General features: G+C 45.3%; 1 protein-coding gene across 1 annotated transcript; it reads right to left on the minus strand.

Moving 5' to 3' along the window:
• Positions 1 to 8,549: 8,549 nt before the first annotated feature.
• Positions 8,550 to 17,272, minus strand: LOC131888689 (toll-like receptor Tollo). Its single transcript, XM_059237608.1, has 2 exons — positions 14,206 to 17,272; positions 8,550 to 10,987 (listed from the first exon to the last, which is right to left on the minus strand). Exons 1-2 carry the CDS (start codon positions 16,310 to 16,312, stop codon positions 8,679 to 8,681), a joined length of 4,416 nt encoding a protein of 1,471 aa, XP_059093591.1. The 5' UTR covers positions 16,313 to 17,272; the 3' UTR covers positions 8,550 to 8,678.
• Between the last annotated feature and the right edge of the window lie 857 nt (positions 17,273 to 18,129).

Consider the following 18,129-nt stretch of genomic DNA (forward strand, 5'->3'; position numbering starts at 1 on the left):
TTATTTTTCAAGATAGCTACAAAATATATCATTTCACAAGCGATTCGACCTTGTCCGATAGCACATCGGATTGAAGCGTCAACCTTCGAAATGAGGGTGCCTTTCATGTCAGTAAATTATCAGAGATTCGGCATCACTGGATATGGTCTAAGGATTAAATGGCAGAAGGCCAAGTGTATTACCACTTCTGAACAGAACGGAACGAACTGAACGAACCGAACGTCGTCTAAGGCAAGGAGTGTGCATTATACTAGTGTATAGTTCAGTATGTATTGATGTATTATGGGTGGATGACTCGACAAAGAAGAATCTTCGGGGCGGCTCCAGCTGAGATCTCATTGGATATTTGAGAAGAATCAGAATCAGATAAGTTTTTATTGGTCATCTCCCAGATGATATATGGCCGTGATACCTCTTTCATGCGCCTTAACATGAGAATGAAATTCAATTTACAAACTCTGTCATAGCTGAATAGAAAAAAGAAACACAACCTAAAGACCAAAACCTCTTGTTCCTCGGGACCCTCCAATCAAATGACGAGGCCAAAGCTTGAGATTTTCGGGCCCAAGCTCACTTTGCTGAACCCAGGAATTGAAACTCGATTGCAAGGTCTCGGCTCTAGCCAGGCATATTTCCCGTTGACCTTTGACGTGGGCTAGCTTACTTCAATCAGGCCTGGTATTGAGCCTACTATAATTGGGAAGATCCAAAGGTAGCTCGAGAGCGATACTCGTAAAAAGAGGTTTCTCTTCTCTCACTTTACCGCGATGGTTCTAGCATATCACCTAATGAAAAATCATGGGTTCATCATTATCATCATCATCATCATCATCATCATCTCCATCGTCAGTGTTAGTATCATCGTCTTCGTCGGCGTCCTCGGGGATATGGTCGTGGTCGGTCTCTCCAGCGATTGGAATCCAGCTTTGCAAATCGTCAAGTCACTCATCTCTCGTTCACTTTCTCCCTGAGTTCTCCGACAGGTTAATGAACGGGCCAACAGCCCGCAGACTGCCTCGATTCCACTTTCTGACGATCATGTTTGCTTGAGAATATGTAATTTGCATAAAAACACTCAATTTTGTATCCCATTACAATCGATCCCGATACTAAACAAAAGCAGAGTGCTCAAATGCCGCCCATCATCAAATCCTTCGCCATCCACACCTTGTAATTTGAAAATGAAAGTTCGCATTCAATGACAATATGCCTTTTCTGTATCACTGATCGAGGAAAATGAAAAGACTTCGAGTACAGAGAGCATTTGACCAAGTTAGCACGGGAATCTGCTGGAGGAGCATGGAAGCATGTCATGTCGGCTCGGTTTTGATAAAAGGCACTCATTTCAATTCTAAATTCATTCTTCATGTTGAGATGATAATCATCGTCAGATCGGAGTTAGAGGGCCGGGGGTGAGAGAGAGATAGAGGGAAGCATCATTATACTGAAATATCATTCTCTCGTTCATCTGCAGCTTATGGTTTGACAGGGTAAGGCCCACTGAACCTTAGCCAAGCTAGAGGACTGCCAAAAACCTGGACCTCACCATCGATGTAAACGTGTTATGAAATCAGCCTCTGACATTTATATGATCCCACGATTAGGGCAAAAACAATCGATAATAGTGTCCTAATTTAGCAAGCTGCATTGATGCCCAGAGTACAAGTGGTTCCATGTACGATGGCTTGGACCAAATGCGTATCATTTGAGAGAGCCTGGTTCATCCATCGAATATTGTTGGTGGTAATCTATGGCTGTTTAAGCCATGTCCAATTGCAATAAACATGACAGAGCCCTTCTTCCACGATGTTATCTCGCCCATGACTTTTATGATCAGAGCGAGTTTGGGATGATTACCCGAAGTCAGTATTGAAATACAAACGCTTCTGCCTTCTTGCCCACTCGTAGATCTTCTTTTTGGAGGCTCAATAACTACTGTGCCAGCCAAAGATCGGACTTGAAAGTCTTGGTGAGTGTGTCAGTGGGATTTTTGCAGCGGATCGCAAAGAAATCTGGTAGGAATTGCCTCTCAAACTCACCATCATCTTGAGCTAACTTATTCGGCCAATCTGTCATGCTCAGGTATGACTGCAGGTGGCAGGCATAAATGAGCATGCAAATACCGGATATCGTTCCACATCTCGTCGTCAGAAGATCTCTGCTCCTCCCCTTGCTTGCTTCCAAAGTCTTCTTACATTTGGAGTGAACCATGGTGGCCTTCATATATTGTATTGGTCTTCTTCTTTATGTATGCAGCGAGGAGAGCCAAAGAAAATATGGACGATGCATCACGCTTCTGGGTCTGGGTGTGATCCTGGATGCTTGGATGAATACCAATAGTCAGGAGAATCATTTGGGGGCCATCATAATTCACATTCTTTACCTGAAAACGAGGCTCACCTTCGGCGATGAGACGTTCGACGTAGTATATGCCTCACTGACTCTATGTACGTACAGTAGGTACGGACCCTGGCCTGCAGTAGTACATACTGAAGAGCCGAGAGCTTGACTCGAGATCAGTCGGACACACACCGGCGATGCTTGAAGACATTCTTGAAAATCGATGATGAGGATCTTTAACATCTTTCCAGGGAGAAGACCAAACTCTGCAGTACTGCACCTACATGTATTGTAGGTAGAGTATACGTAAGTTCTGACGGGCGGTTCCTCGTGTTTGCTTGTAATGTTCGCCCTCAAAACCCAACCCAACCTGTTGGAAATGGGGAGGAAAGATGATGTTGAGCTGTGATGCACACTACTGGGCAAGACTACCAAGCATTCAAGCATCCCTGTCATCCTCAATTAGAGGATTGATAAACAAGTTGGTTTTGCGTCAACTTGGCAAGGAATTTAAATTGGAGATGAAACTGACATAGAGCTCTGTGCAGGTCTATCATGGTCCTTTTAATTGCACGGAGCGTGAATCATTAAAGGCAGACAATAGTTGACTTATGGTTTGGCAGAGCAAAGAAATCTATTGTAGGCATAGAGTTTCACCCCTGTCGGAACCAACATTTGGTTATGAAGGCCACCATTTGTCAGCTTGTAATGCATAAAAACATCATTTGCTAATGTACAGATTAAAATCTCTAGTGAGCCCTCGGAAAATCCCATCAAAAACTGTCAACGGAACAAAAGACCTGGCTTGGGAGTCAAAAACATCAATCCACCAACACCTAGCAAAGCAGACAGCGACCAACTATCCAACCATCCAAGCAAGCAACCAAGCAAGCAACCTAGCAAGGAAGCCGCTTATCGACGAGTCGACTAACAGCTAGCCCTAGAAGTTTGTATAATGCCGAGGAGGGCATTCCAAAAGCGATATCCTCCAAAGAAATATTGATTGTTGCGCCTTCTTTAGAAGAAACATAGCACCAATAGGTAATACCTCGGTCTTCTTGTTCTTCTTGTTCTTCTGCCCCTTGTCAAGGTGAGGGAGGAGGAGAGAAATCTTGTTCAAGAAGACAAGTGCCTTATGCAAGAATTTGCTTTTTACCCCTCCTTATCAAAAGATGGATCATTTTGACTCCAGGGAGACGTATGGGTCTTTTGTTTGTTTGTAAAACTCGGGCTTGTGGGCGCCTTTCACCATGAATATGATTGGTACATTACTCAAGGGGATTTGCTTCTAGTCGTCGTCGTTGTAGCTCTAGCCACGAGCATCCAACTAGTTCTAAAGTATATGTGTTCAGTAGTGAGTGTGTTCACTCTCAGTATTTGGAAGGCATCTGTTGTCACGAGCCAACGTGCTCCCCTGTGATTGATCGCTCCAAGTCTATCGACTTTGGTCATCATTTTAAAAACTCATCCACACCGAATGACTTGAAAAGATGAAAATCCTCCTTTCTTCTGGTCCACACACAAAACACATCTCGAAAGATTCGGGTCATTTGAAAATGACTCTTAAATTGCACCATACGAAAACTTCTTTCATGTTGAAGGTGGCCAAATGTGCGCTCAAGGGTTGCATTCATGCTTCATCAAGCAGTGAATCAAATTGGCAAAAAGTCATGTCTAAGACAAGAAAACGAGTTCAGAATCGCCCATAAATCAAACAAGCTGTCTCAATCTTGTTTAGTCTGGGCTTTGATTTGGAGGCAAGGCCATTTACGAGGCCATGAAACTTTTGAGTATTGCTGAAGCCTGTACAGTAAACGCGTTCTCTCCCAAATACGATATATTTGAAATTTGAAATTCCACTCACCCCTCAACATAACAAATGCAAAGCCTACGCGAGAACGAGATTTCTCAACTTCATTCAAGAAGGTAAAAGGCGCATTGCAATCTTGAGCGCATTTTGCAGTCCATTTGTCGCTAAGCAGGCCTCCCACATGGACATTGGGGCCCAAGCAAGATCCTGGTGATGATCATCCCATTCGAAAGTAGATGAGGACAAAGAGGAGAAAAAATAACTGCAACCCCCAATCTATGATATCAAAATTTGGCGTTCGTTCTTGGAGGCGGCTGAACGCCGCCATTATGTTCATCTTGATAATAGTTCTCGAAGTTGGGGCCACTTGAATATTGGAAGTAGCTGGTTGGTTGGTTGGTTGGGGGCTCCATTCTCCAGGATTTCCAATCTTCCCAAATGAAGTGCGAATGCAGAGAGTTGGGGCCAAGTTGGGAAACGATGGCCACCGATCGTCTTCTTCGTTCGAACTCGAAACTTGACTGGGAACAAGTATGTGAGTCACGTAAAAGAGATAAAGGAAAGGACCATAATTGAGCACAGAGAAAGTAATATCCGACCCAATGTAATTTATAGGAGTGCTCTGCATGTGTACCAAACCTAACCCATGTTTGCTCAAAGTCCAGGCCAATTTCGAGGAACCGGGCAAATGCCAAGATCAGGTGTTTTATTTTCGCCCCTCATCAAACTTGTATCGAGGGTTCCCGAGTCCTTCCAAGGGAGAAAGAGCTAGCTTCTGGCTCGAGAAAGTAGTGCTCCGTCGTAATGGACCTTGGGCGATTGACGAAACTTGTCATGTTTCTTATTTTGAGGTCAAAGGCCGGAAATCCCATCATGAGGAAACCGGATGTTGAGCACCACAACTTGGGAAGAGACGATCCCCAATCACAACTCCCCAGAATGTCATTTGTTCTAAAGTTGGTACGTGGATGAAATTTATGGTCTATACGTCGCGCGATTTGCAAAAAGATGCTGCAAAAATATCTAAGGCTGCGGAACTTTTCAGACACTCATCCTTTCACCGTTGCCCTAAGACTCTTCTTTTCGGGAACTTCCGGAGATTCCGACCAAATCTAGACACCATCTTCTACATACTCCCACACATGTACAACAAGCACACGTGAAAAGCATTTCGTCGAACTTATCTTGGGCTCTTTTCAGAATTTGTAATCACGTCTTTGCTCGAGTTTGAAAGATTGAAGCGTCTTGCTTATTAGTTGAAGCCTTACCAAGAGTCAGGAACGAGTAATGGCTCGAGATAGGAATGCGATTTGTCTAATTCAAACGCAAGTGAACTTCACTTGAATGCACCTGAGCGACCAAGTTCCTCTACCGTGTGGAATAAAGGGCCTATGAAAGAATTGCACTTTCTCTCGAGAGCTTGATGTTCTCGTCACGAGTTCTCAAGATGCCAAGGGTCGATTCAAAGACCTGACTTTTAAACGGACACTCTTGACCAGAATATAGCGCAAATCCCATTAGGTATTTAAGATCGATACTGTAAGATAGGGTGAGCATTTCAATGATGTGCATTGCTGGTTGAACCAAGAGACTTCTCTAACCATGGACGTTTTCGTCAACCATCTGTTGTGCGTCTTGGCATTAATCAAGGAAGGACAACCATTACGTGGAGTTCTCTGCACCCTTGGTAAGCATTCTTTGTAACACTTTCATTCTACATGCTCAGCATGCCTTTCAAACGAAAGCTAGTGTATATAGAGCTAGAGGATATGATTCGAATCTCGGGGGTTGTTGGTGTTTATCATTCATTTAACACCCAAGAAGCGTGTCAAGTATGCCGGTCTCTCTCCCATAACTAATGATGATCTGAAAGCTTTGAGCTGCTCACCTGATTGATTCTTGTCGTTCAGTCTACTCAAACCCTATCAGAAGCACCTGTCTCTTATGGAGGACATCCGAGTAATTCGAATCTCAACTAGAAAGCCCAGATTCCCCTTGCGAACAAATGCTTGGAAGGCATCCATCCATCCATCCATATTTGATGAATGTGCAACACATGAAGATACATGACACACATAGTCTTGTTTTTGTAGGAGGCTTTCGTAATCGCTTTCAAGCTCATTTGCCTGCTGCCTAATAATAATCATCTATACTTATCACGGGGAAAATTTTGACAAGCTTAGGGCCGAGTGGTGAGAGACAAACATTTGTCAGATCAACTTGTCGCTTGAGTGGCGTGAAACTCAAAACTGGGGAATTCATCGAGTCCGTCATCATCCACTGAAATCCAAGTGAACCTAGTGACTCGTCTGAAGATCAATCGCCTCAACTTATCACCGAGAATTCATGCCCTGTCAAGAAATTCGTGCAAACGATCGTTTCAGTGATAAGCTGGCCTCTCTTGTACGTTCTGTGCATATGTACGTACAAAGACGTGGAAGCTGACGAAGAAGGAAGACTCATGTTCGCTTTCAATTTACACACCCGACAGTCCTCCTACTAGTTCGTTTGCTTCACTTCTTACACCATCCATCTTTTGACAAGAAGGCCTGAATTCAAATTCTTGGAAATCGATCCTGCAGATCGAGAATGTCCGCTTGGAATGCTCGATTCGAATCCTTTGACTGATAATCCGGCTGGTTGTTGAATCAACCACCAGAGGCGCTAGTGGAAGAGACAGGCTAGTGCTGGGGCGAGTCCGGCAAAAGTCGGACTCGTACGAGTCCTTTGATTTTTTGAGTCCTTTGCCGAACTCGAGTCTTTTAGTTCGGCCAGGTCTATCAAAAGACTAGTCTTCCGAAATTTTCATTAACAAACCAATATTTATTTTACACAAGTCGGCAGACGAGTCCTTTCTAAAAGACTCGAGTCCGGCCAATTTCTCCAAAATCGAACAAAAGACTCGAGTACACTCGTACTCGCCCCAGCACTAGGACAGCCCAACAATGCATATATTTTCGTTTACACCGTGGACACTGTGATTGCTACGTGTGACCAAACTTATATTAAAATGAGTTGAAGTCAGGGTAATCAATACCCTCTGATTTCGCAGATCCGGGACGATGTGTTGAATCATGATTTTTAAGGCTCAACTTATCAGTTTTCATTTTTGTTTGACATGAACATGACACCAATTCGAGTTATGAGATGGCCTAACAAATGTGGCCATTTAAAACCCCATGATCCATGCTCAGCAAACTTCAAGGGCCGAGAACCCGGGGGACCCATCTAATCCGTGATCTTTTGTGTCGAAGCGAAATTGTCCCCATTTGAATCGAATTGGCCATCGCACATTTCTTATGGAGTGCTGACAATTTGGGCAACTGTCGAACCTTCGCTCTAGCAATTCTGTATTCAAAGCTTTGTCCAACGCCTTGGAAGTCGGAGAAATTTCCCCCAAATTCCACTCTGTACAGAATACAAACGCATTGAAACTCGCGCATATTAGGGCGCAGCTGAACAAACAAAAATGGGATATAAGCTCTGCGCAGGGCACGGTCGAGTTCATGAGATGCAAAAAACCCGGAGATTTTTGCCTATTTTTGGATGCAAGAAAAAAAATCGGTTAGGTTGTTTTTTCAAGTGTTTTGCTTTTATACTCACCCACCCCCCAATATTGAGCGAGACACTAACAAAAAAAGTACATGTCTCTGGATCAGAGAGGAGGGAGTGGTGAACCATCAGATAGCGCTTTCAAGTTTATTTCAAGCAAAGAGGGAAACTTTGGCAATTGAGCCAAAAGCTATTTTCCAGTGAAGTCGGAACGAATCTTTCCTTTTTGTTAACCCTATCGGGCCTTGACGAAGGATCAGAAATTTATTCAGTGAGGAATATGAACCAAATCTCTTTTCGATTTGTGGTGGTGCTGTGCTTTGTGACCCCGAAGCCTTTCAATGATATTCGGGAGTTCTTTCCCTTTCTTCTGAAGTGTTTGAAGCGAAAGACGAGAATAGGATTAAATAACACTTCAGCAATGGGAAAAGAAGCACTTGAGTTAAAAGAATTAACATTTTATTTTTATTTCTGCAACACAGAATATCGCGATATCATGCCAACCATTCAACTATTTGGAACAGCTGGACAAATATTTTGGGAATTTTCTTCGTTTCGACTCATTTCATTTGGCTATACAATTGATGATGACAACAACACATTTGGAACGAAAGTGTTCCACTTTTTGCTCTTCTGGTTTTTTTTTCTTCTTTTTCTCATCTGCTCTTGCTGTTGTTGTTTCATCCAAACAACGACGATTTTTAAGGGGTATAAATTTCTTGTTCACTCTAGGAAGTACAGTTCGTTCACTTGCGTATGTGTGTGTGTGTTTCAAGGCGACTAGTTTCGTTTCGCAGAAACCGTTCCGAGAAAATTTGGGAGAATTTTCCGGTCTTTTGAAGGAGAAGAAGGGGTATGGGACTAAAACACAGCCAGCAATTTTAACAATGGTTTCCACCATTTCTTCAAGACAAAAGTAAGGAAGGAGAACCCACATTTCACTGATAGGATCAAGTGAAGGAAGCCATTTCTCTGGTTACACCAGGTGACCACCGCTACTCGGGCCAAACTGAGTCTGGTTCTGATGTCTATAGACCACCGTGCGAGGGAAGGTCACCTCTTGGTGACGAAGCGGTTGCTTCTCCTCCAAATCGGTGGGAGGTCGATGGTTGGTGTGGTGGTTGTGTTGCCGGGGCGACACGGTATCCACTTGAACCACCGGAACAATCTTGCCCATGGGGTTCCGGACGAGCGTGGCGGGAACCATCCGACCATTGGGCAGCATCACATCCACCGAGCCCAAGTGCTCACTATCATCCAAGTTATGATAGATTTGTCTGGAGTGGTTGGTATGATTCTGACGGGTTGAGTTCTGACCACCGTCCTGCTGCTGGGGATGTGGAATGGTTTGGTAAGTGTGGTCATTCCATGAGTAGGCACTCTCCGATCCCTCGGACGGGGCCCAATGCTCCATCATCATAGGATTGGCCACCACTTGGACAGGAACGGTGGCACTGGCGCTCTGGTCTCGTGGCGATCCACCCATGATGGTGGACCGCGTCGACGTGGAGGAGTCATTGGAAGTTATCACAGCATCGTACCAATCGGACGATTGGACCAACGAGGAAGAGGGGTGATTTGTCCTTGGCGAGGCTTTCGAACAATGTAGAGACGAGGGGGAGGCGATAGCACCAGGGGAAATAATATTTGATTTATACTTGCTATAACTATCGGGCAGGAAATACCGCAGTTTGTTCCAAAAGCCAGCCTCGTTCCAGCGCAGCACAACCACTGTCTTGAGAAGGAGATTGAATTCGGGGGCAGCTGCCAAGTCGAGCGAGGTAAGTTCCTCCAACAAAATGATCACAGGTTTGAAAAGGAGTTTGGGCGAGTCCTGAAGGGCGAACTTGATATGGATCCATTCGGATTCCAGATAGGCCCGAGAGACCAAGAGGACATGTTTGGCGCAGAGCTGAGCCACACTCGGGAACGTGTCGGAAATGGAGCTCGTGTTTGGCAGATCCCTGTGCTGTAGACATAGTTTGTAGCCGGGTTCACTTTGCTCCAAATGAGGCACGAGAATCTGCTGGATAAAGTCCTCGTCCTTAAGAGAATAGCTTAGGAAGGCATCGTAGGGCTTATCTTGTGAAGACTTTCGACATGGCTCCAAAACACGAATCCCATACTTGGAGTGGAGCCAAACTCGCAAGGGAGTACGGAAGACAAAAATCACAAGACTTGAGCACACAATCATCACGCAGAGCGCGATTATACCGACTAAAACGGGGATGATATTCATCAGGCCATGGTTCTCTCCAACATTGAAGAAGGCCCCACCACTAGAATTGGAATGTGAATTGGACGAGGTCACGGCCAGTGCATCGGAGCAAGTGACATTCTGGTTTAAGTAGACCTTCTGGTTATCCGTATAACACTGAACCAAATGCACATCCGCGATGACACGGCTGGAACGGGCAAACTCTTGGAAGTGCTGCACAAACTCACACTCGCAGCTCCAGGGGTTCTCGCTCAATGACACATGGGCCAACTGGGGCAATGTTTGAAGACTCCAAAGTGGATAGGTCTTGAGGAGATTCCCGTGGAGATGAAGCACCTCCAATGAGACCAGAGAGGAAAAACTTTGGTCATGAATAAAGATGAGACGATTGTTTTGCAGATGGAGCTCTAGCAACGAGGTGAGATTGCCAAACTCGTAGCCCTCCAACCGACCGATGAAATTGTCTTCCAGGTGTAGCACTTCCAACTCTGTCAGCCCGTTAAAGGTTTGATTGTTGATGGCTTCAATTTGACTGTGATTCAGATAGAGGGCCAGCACCCGTTTACGGCCAATAAACGCCTGACTCTCGAGGGTGCCTGTGAAATTGTTGCCATCTAAGTAGATCGTGGTGGCGTCCATGGGAATGAGCGGAGGAATCTCGAGATGACCTCGCATCGAGCACTGAATGATGTTCGAAGACCAGGCCGAGTCGTGGAAACAAGAGCATCCACCCGGGCATTGCATTCGGCAATCACAGGCAAAAAAATCACAGCACATGCACAGAGCGAAGCAATGGGCTTGGTATTCGCAGACAAACTCTTCCGGTCGGACACTCAAGATGGGCACTTGGGTCTGCACACTCTGGTTGGGATGCTTGTTGTTGAGCTCACATTGAATGTTGTCCAGGTCCATGACCCGGGGATAGCCTCGCTTCAGCGAGACCTGGTTAATCTTTTGGAGCCATTCCATTTCACAATCACAAAGGAGGGGATTGCCTGCCAAGAAAAACTCGGCTTGATGATCAAAATGGACATTGTTTGCTCGATCTCCCCGCTCTCCTTGATCGCCTGGAAATGAGAACGAAGAAAGAACGGTTTAGGAATGACGAGGCTTTAAAACGACTGCCCAATTGAGGCCAGACAAATAGAGATAATCCTTTCGAAATGGAGGGATAATCATATAAAAACGCCAGAACAAAGCTAGATTCTTCGACCCGGGGGAGAGACAGAAAGAGCGCGCTAATGTGATAAGTGTCTCTCTCATGCAAAAAGTGGGCTTTGCTCAAGCCGATTAGACAGACCAACTAAGTACGTACGTACGTACGTACGTACGTACATACATACATACACCCACCCACCCGAAATGTGCCTATTTCAAGCCAAGGGGTTTAATCGCATTTTCGTCATTCCTCACACATGGACGCAAAGGTCTGTTTCATATTATGTCTTCTTGACACTTTAAAGGCCAGTTAGAGATGTGACGACTGTTTCTCCCCCAGCCTTAAGCACCTGAAGGCTGTCCTCCCGCAAGTACATAGAGTACCTTGAGCATGAGATCCGATATTTTCTCCGCATCTACCCGGGTTCAAGTAACACTAAATGAAGAACAGAAGAAGGGAGAAGGAGGGAGAAGGAGGGAGGAGGAGGAACAGGGCAGGGAAGAAAACGAAAAGAAGGAGGAGATATTCAAATTTTTCCAGCAAATTAGGTTACGAAAATATTCGCGCATTGCGACAAAAAGAATCCAAGTTTCTTTCCGGTCGCCGGTCCACGCTCGCCATCTATTATATGCATGTAGTAAAAGTACATAGTGGCAGTTCTATGACTCTGCTAATGATTATGGAGGGACGGGAAGGGAGCATGAAACCAGGGAAGGGTGAATGAGTTGTCCATGCTTTTGGTCCTGTTTTCGCTTACTAAATTAAGGCGCTTGAGCGTTGAAACTACCCGTACTCAGCAATTAGGATGACCTCTCGCATTTCATGATCCTCATCCACGCCAATGGCCTCTCCGTGATTTCAGCCGTCTTTAATGGCACATGGGAACAAATCTGACCCATCCCCCGAAATTGAATTCTCACGAAAGCTATCATTTTCTCATAAAAACCGACCTCCCCATTAACGGGCCGCCGAGCACTGACGTCCAAAGACGGAAGCGATTGTCAGCATGACAGTCATGAAATAATCATGGCAATCAAGTTCGAATCAACCTTTTTCCTTCGTTCCAAGTGAGACGTGTTGTGCTGATTCGGAGTGCAGGAATTGAACATCGAACCTGTGTAAATATTCCGACACAAAATCAGGAATCGTACGACTAGGGAGACCTAATTCAACGCAAGCCAAGAACAAACTACTTCCCGGGAAGCTTTCTTACAGTTCATTAAACAGCGAGGCAAGATCTAACTTTCCAGCCCAACCCTCTTTCCCTTTCATTTTGGGAAAGTAGGAGCAACAATGAATGACTGAGTGCATTGCTACCTCCGAATCAGGAGCTCTAAAACTCAACCAGTGCTAGGAAAATGTCTCAGCCTAAGAGTGCGGGTTCATTTCAAGGCAGAAGCTTATGTACATACACCAAGGTAAGGAAACAAACATATCTTCAACACCAAACTCGTGAAGGCGAATGGTAGTTTGTGTAACCCCTACCCACGCAGTAAAAACAAGAGCCGGGGGAAAATTCATAGTAATAATGGAGGAAGTTCCACTGAAGCCGCGTGCTTGAGGTGAATTGGCACCCATACATAAACAGCAATGCAAAACATTTATGAAAAGACAAATTGTCCCCTAAGTCATTCCAGGAGGAAAAAAATTGCCTTCAGCCACCAAGTTGGTGAACAAAATGGCAAATGTTCCATGCCACTCGGTGGTGTGGCGTATCTCAGAGCCTCCAAATGCTCCACAGATTGTTTGCTTTTTTGAGTGAAAAGTGCTTGTTTGCATTGAGGTGGGATGATCTTGAAAATTTGGGCGCATATTTTGGAAACGGCTTCTTTGTTTTTGTTGAAACAAAGCAAAAACGAGGGTTAACTCGAAGATACTGCTGGGTTATACGTAGTATGCAGTCTGAAGGAAGCCGTGATAAGAGTTTGTCGGCAATAAAGATTCATCCAAACCTTGAGGAGACTGGCCTCAATTTATTGACCTGCAAGCGTACGTAGCTGAACAGAGTGGGGAGATCGTCTTGGAGGAATCACGGAGGATCTAGGATCCAGTCAGCAGCAGCAGCAGCAGTAGCAGCACTACCACCACCACCACCACCAGCAAATATAACCCTGACCATCATCATGCATGGAATTCAACTTTCACCAAAAACAGTCCTGCTTGGGGTTTTTGGCCCAGAAAAAGGGCCCTTTGGTGGATGGACGACTCCTAATGGCCGCGTTTCCGAGGTGCTAAACACTGTGGTCAAGACTTTTGGAGTTTGAACGCTGTTCTTGCGGCATGTCCGCCTGCATGCAGTACATGATAATACGAGCGCCTGAGTAGACACTCGGCACAATCAATCATTTCCAGTTTCTCCACAATGACTGACGGTCTCGGGAATGACTTGCTAAGCAGAGAAAACGGTTCTATTCACAACATGCTTTTGTAGTTGGAAGCAAGCATATATGGAGAAATCATTAAGAAGTGCAATTCCTCAATGATAACCCACATGACAATCCTCTTGTTCCTCTCTTCTTCTCGTTCTTGCCTCGATCGGCTGTGCTCGCTCGTTGTCTCATTGCCTATTTTCGGGAGAAAAGCAATTTAAGCTTTTCTTTCAGCGAGTTGTAAAATTACCCGGTTTTTCCCTGCCAAGCAACTCGATCCGCAGAAATTACATATGGAGGACTCCAAAGAGCATCATCCCAAGCGTTGCATGCAGCCATCATTGGGCAAATATCAAACTTAATTTGACACTCTGTGCAAGAAATCTTGACATTTGCTCTCCTAAAGGGGAACAAGAAAAGAAGAAGAAGAAGGCCACGGAGATACGGGACCAAGTTTCAAGTGGGAAAAGTTACAACTCGGTCGAGGAAAAAGAGTCGCGCTAAAAAATATGACAACTTGAAAAAAACTTGAGCTCATCATTTGGGTTCTCGCCCTCTCTCCCTCGCCCATCCTCCTCCACCTCCTCTTCCTTTGACTCAGGCCATCTCGGTGTTTCTCTGTCTCTCACCGAACGAAGTGAGCATCTTCCATTTCATTTTGATCTCTCCAATCTTAATATTTTTTCGGGTTCGCAGGGATCCCTCTTTCACGCTCACTCTACTCGAAATAAGCCTCTCTTTTAAGAGTCGAACTCACCTTTAAATGAGGTTTTTCCATCTTCCGAATTGACGTTTGACTTGCTCGAATCCGTTCCGCCGAGCGTTGATGATGATTTCGCAGATGAAGATATCGACTTTGAAGGGGATGCTGATGCTGATGATGCAGATGAGAAGCTCTCCATATAGACACTTAGGGCGGAGATTTGGAGGTGTCTGATCTCGTTTTCTGACAGATCGACTCGTCGGAGATTTGCATTTTCACCGAAACTGTTGGCCTCGATGGTCGTGATCTGGTTCCCCTTCAAAAACACAGTCTGGAGACTGTCCACGATCGAAAAGGGACCAATTCGACTAATCCGATTATGACTGGCGTCCAGAGTATCCAAGCTGAAGCCAGTTTTGAGAGAGAAGTAATTTCCCAGATCTTCTAACTGGTTCTCATGCAAGTCCAACCATCGCAATGACTTCGGGATCGAGGCATAATCGAACCATTGCAATCGATTGGATGACACGTTTAGCCAGAGTAACTCGGATTGAGCTTGAAGCAAGCCATTGATATCCACCAAGTGGTTATTGTCCAAACGCAAAACTCTCAGCTCGGTGAGGGGGAACAAGACATTCTCATGCAAATTCTCCTTCTCGATATTGTTGCTGGCTAGATTGAGTACTTGAAGTTTGGGAACCGAGTTGAAGGCTCCGAGGTGTATGTGCTCTAATCCATTTTGGGCCAGGCGAAGCCCATATAGATGAGAGAGTCCTTTCAGGGAATCATTCTTCACCGCTTTGATGCCATTTCCTCCCAAGTCTAGAGTGCGGAGGAGTGGCAATGATCTGACCGATTTGGGAATATCTTGCAAGCGGTTGTTGTGCAACGCCAAGTCTTGCAGAGTGGAGCAATTTTTCAAGGCATTCCTGTGCAGACTCCGCAATTGGTTATGATCAAGCGAAAGGGAGTTGAGGAATGGCAGGCTGTGTATAGCTTTGGGATGGAGGTTCTCCAAACGGTTGTAGGACAAATAGAGGATCTGCAGATGATGGGCCTGGTGCTGGAATGTATTGGCCTCCACCGAGAGGATCCGATTGTGCTCCAGATTGAGTATCTTCAGAGAGGACATGCCTCGAAATAGGTTCGAGTCCAATCGAGTTAATTGGTTGTGCGATAGATCGAGCGCCCTCAGCTGATGCAAGGCCGAGAAGGCGTCGGAGTTGAGCCAATCATTGGTGATATCGTTCCGAGAGAGGTTCAAGAGCACGAGTCCCTCCAAATTGGAAAATATCCCTGGGGCCAGGGCGGTGAGAGAATTGTTTTGAAGATAAAGCTCGCGCAGGTGTTTCATCTCTCGAAACGTATCGGGCGGCAAAGCCACCAATTCGTTGTTGGCCAAGTCCAGCTTTTGTAATGTTCCAAGGCCAGTGAAAGCTTCGTCCTCGAGAATATTGAGGTTGTTTCCACTTAAAACAAGGGTCTTTAACCTGACCAGCTGTCCAAAAGCAGTGGTTGGAACGATGGTGAGGCTGTTGTGGGAGAGATCAAGCGTTTCAAGAGGCAGCCGGCAAGACCGTAAATCTTGTGATGCAAAACCAAGATCCATGACGTCTTGCAAGTAATTGCTCGACAAGTTTAGCGACTCGAGACTGTCCAATGAGCAAAAGACAGATTCTGGAAGCGTCCACAAATTGTTTTGCGTCAGATTTAGCTGCTTCAGTTGGTTCAGACCTGTAAAAGCGTCCTTTTCCAGTTCCATCATCATGGCGGACCATTCCGAGTTATGGGTACAAATCGTGAGGCTCTCGAGGTTGCTTAGCCCCGAAAAGGCTAAAGAAGGCACCTTGCGAATCTTACAAAATTCGAGCTCGAGATTGATTAGATTAGGCAAGTATCCGAAATGATTTGTCTTCAGAAAGGACTCATAAAAGAACACATCTGAGCAACGGACCCGGATCGTGACCAAGTCCGGCTCCACACCAAATCGGGACGAATTCTGCGAGTTTAACGTCCTCATCTGACAAACAATAGACGTCTCGTCGTCGGCCAATGAACAACTGGGTTCCCCATTGGCGGGTGGTGGGATGGATATCCCAAACAACGTCGCCACAAGGCCTACTGACCACCAAGGCCAGAGTTTACTTCGTTTCCTTCTCATTGTGCATGGAAGGTAGGCCTTTGAAGGGTCTATAAAGACCAAGAACTAGACCTTGCCAAGTCTCGTTTTCATCATGAATACTGCTCACTCACACATGCACGTCGTCGAGGGGTCATCATGTTGTCAAGACCCTTCCGTTGGCGAATCACTATTTCATTTTCCACCACTTTACAACTCATCCAACCGGCTCGTTCTTCAGTTTGGATCTAATCCAGGCCTCACTAACCTTACCAAACAGTGTGTGGACGATGAGACGATGATGATACTGAGATAGAGCCTCCACCACCTGAATCTCGTCAGCTAAATGAAACCACGACCAAGATGATAGAAGTGATGCTCGACGCACGCTGCTTGACGTCTCACATTGAACTGAAGTTCAAGTCGAAACAGCTGGACAGCCATCGGTTGGACCGAGCTCAGACTGGCCTTAAAAGCCTCATACGTGCGTACGTCGTTCTCCCACTGGGCGGGAGAGAACTACTTGTCCGTGTTCTGTAGAACACTCTCATTCGAAGCGAGCTCCTCGGCCTCGCCACATCAAGCCAACCAAGGAGAGAAGAACGAGGATTCTCCACTCGAGCTCAGCTGCTGTGTAGCGGTGACCGTGGATGACGCGTGAGAAGCGGGTAAGGCGACCGAAGAGCAGGCCTCGGATCTTGGTCAACTCCTGGAGTTGCCGGTCTAGCTTTGCGGGAAGGATTGGTGATATGGAGATGGAGGAAAGAATCTTGGCCCAGTCAGGAGAAATTATTGGAGAATGTCTTCGTCTCAATGACTGGATTCAGAGGATTCAGAGCCTAAATCTGCTCTTCTTTGATGATAGTTCGTTTGCGCACCGCTGCACAAGTGTTTTTCGGCGCGAGCCAGTGGATCAGATGGACACATCATTGGCCATAGATTTGCGAACAAGGGAGAGATAGACAGACACGGACGGACGCTCGAAAACAGTTGTGATGGGATGATTTTTGGGAATTTCCTTTTTCACCTCTCTTCTCTTCCATGTGCTTTGTTTTGTTCGGACGAATTTTCAGGGTCGCAAAAAAGCTACTGTTTGACAAGATCAACAATTTGAACCCACCGCTCTTGCCCTGTAATGGCTTGTTAATAACAAAAATGTAAGTTTTGCATTGGAAACTTTTCAGTAAGGTTACAAGATACACAAGTTGATTCTAAGATTGAAATAAAACCATAACGATTCAGTCATTTGGGCAGAAGTTTGACCCTTGTCCTTTGAGTCCATAGAAGAAGATAGATGGGAAAAAGCGCTGGATTCAATCCAGTGGATTGCAAAGCGGCAGGGCCTAAAACTGAACCGTAACCGATTACCGCTACTGTTGCAAGAAAAAGGTGTCAAAAACTGCAAAAAAAAAACGTTTTAAGCCTTTTTTTAACGCTTAGTAGATATGACGTGAAACAAATAACGAATATTCGAGGGTACAAGAATACAAAGGTTAGAGGACGAGTTGTTTAGTTTAAATCTGTTTTCCATTTTTACTAAAGAAAAAAAAAGAAAGTTAACATAAGGTAAGTATTCTACTGATTTGACACGATTGGAATTTTGCCTTGTTTCTTGTCATGCGCTAACGTAAAGTGATCTTCAACCAAAGGTAACGTCAACCCTGTATTGCCAAACCGCTCTGCCTAGAATTCAGTTTTGTGCCGACCGATTTTGATTTTGTATTTGCCGTTATTTTTCACGAAGGCCGATCTAGAATTTGGGAATCCATATTTTCAATCTAGACTTCCTACCGTGATGAAAATTAGGGTGCATGCCTTTTCAACGTGAAGCCAAGCCTCGCTCATATGATAGAAAATTC

Source organism: Tigriopus californicus, chromosome 10, assembly GCF_007210705.1.
Source record: "Tigriopus californicus strain San Diego chromosome 10, Tcal_SD_v2.1, whole genome shotgun sequence".
Taxonomy (NCBI): Eukaryota; Metazoa; Arthropoda; class Copepoda; order Harpacticoida; family Harpacticidae; genus Tigriopus; species Tigriopus californicus.

Bases quoted from the DNA above. Each gene is read 5' to 3' on its own strand.
- LOC131888689 (XM_059237608.1), bottom strand. From the start codon at position 16,312: ATGAGAAGGAAACGAAGTAAACTCTGGCCTTGGTGGTCAGTAGGCCTT. The intron at 10,988-14,205 runs GTGAGTTCGACT...TCTCATTTCCAG, and splicing joins TGGAAAAACCTCATTTAAAG to GCGATCAAGGAGAGCGGGGA.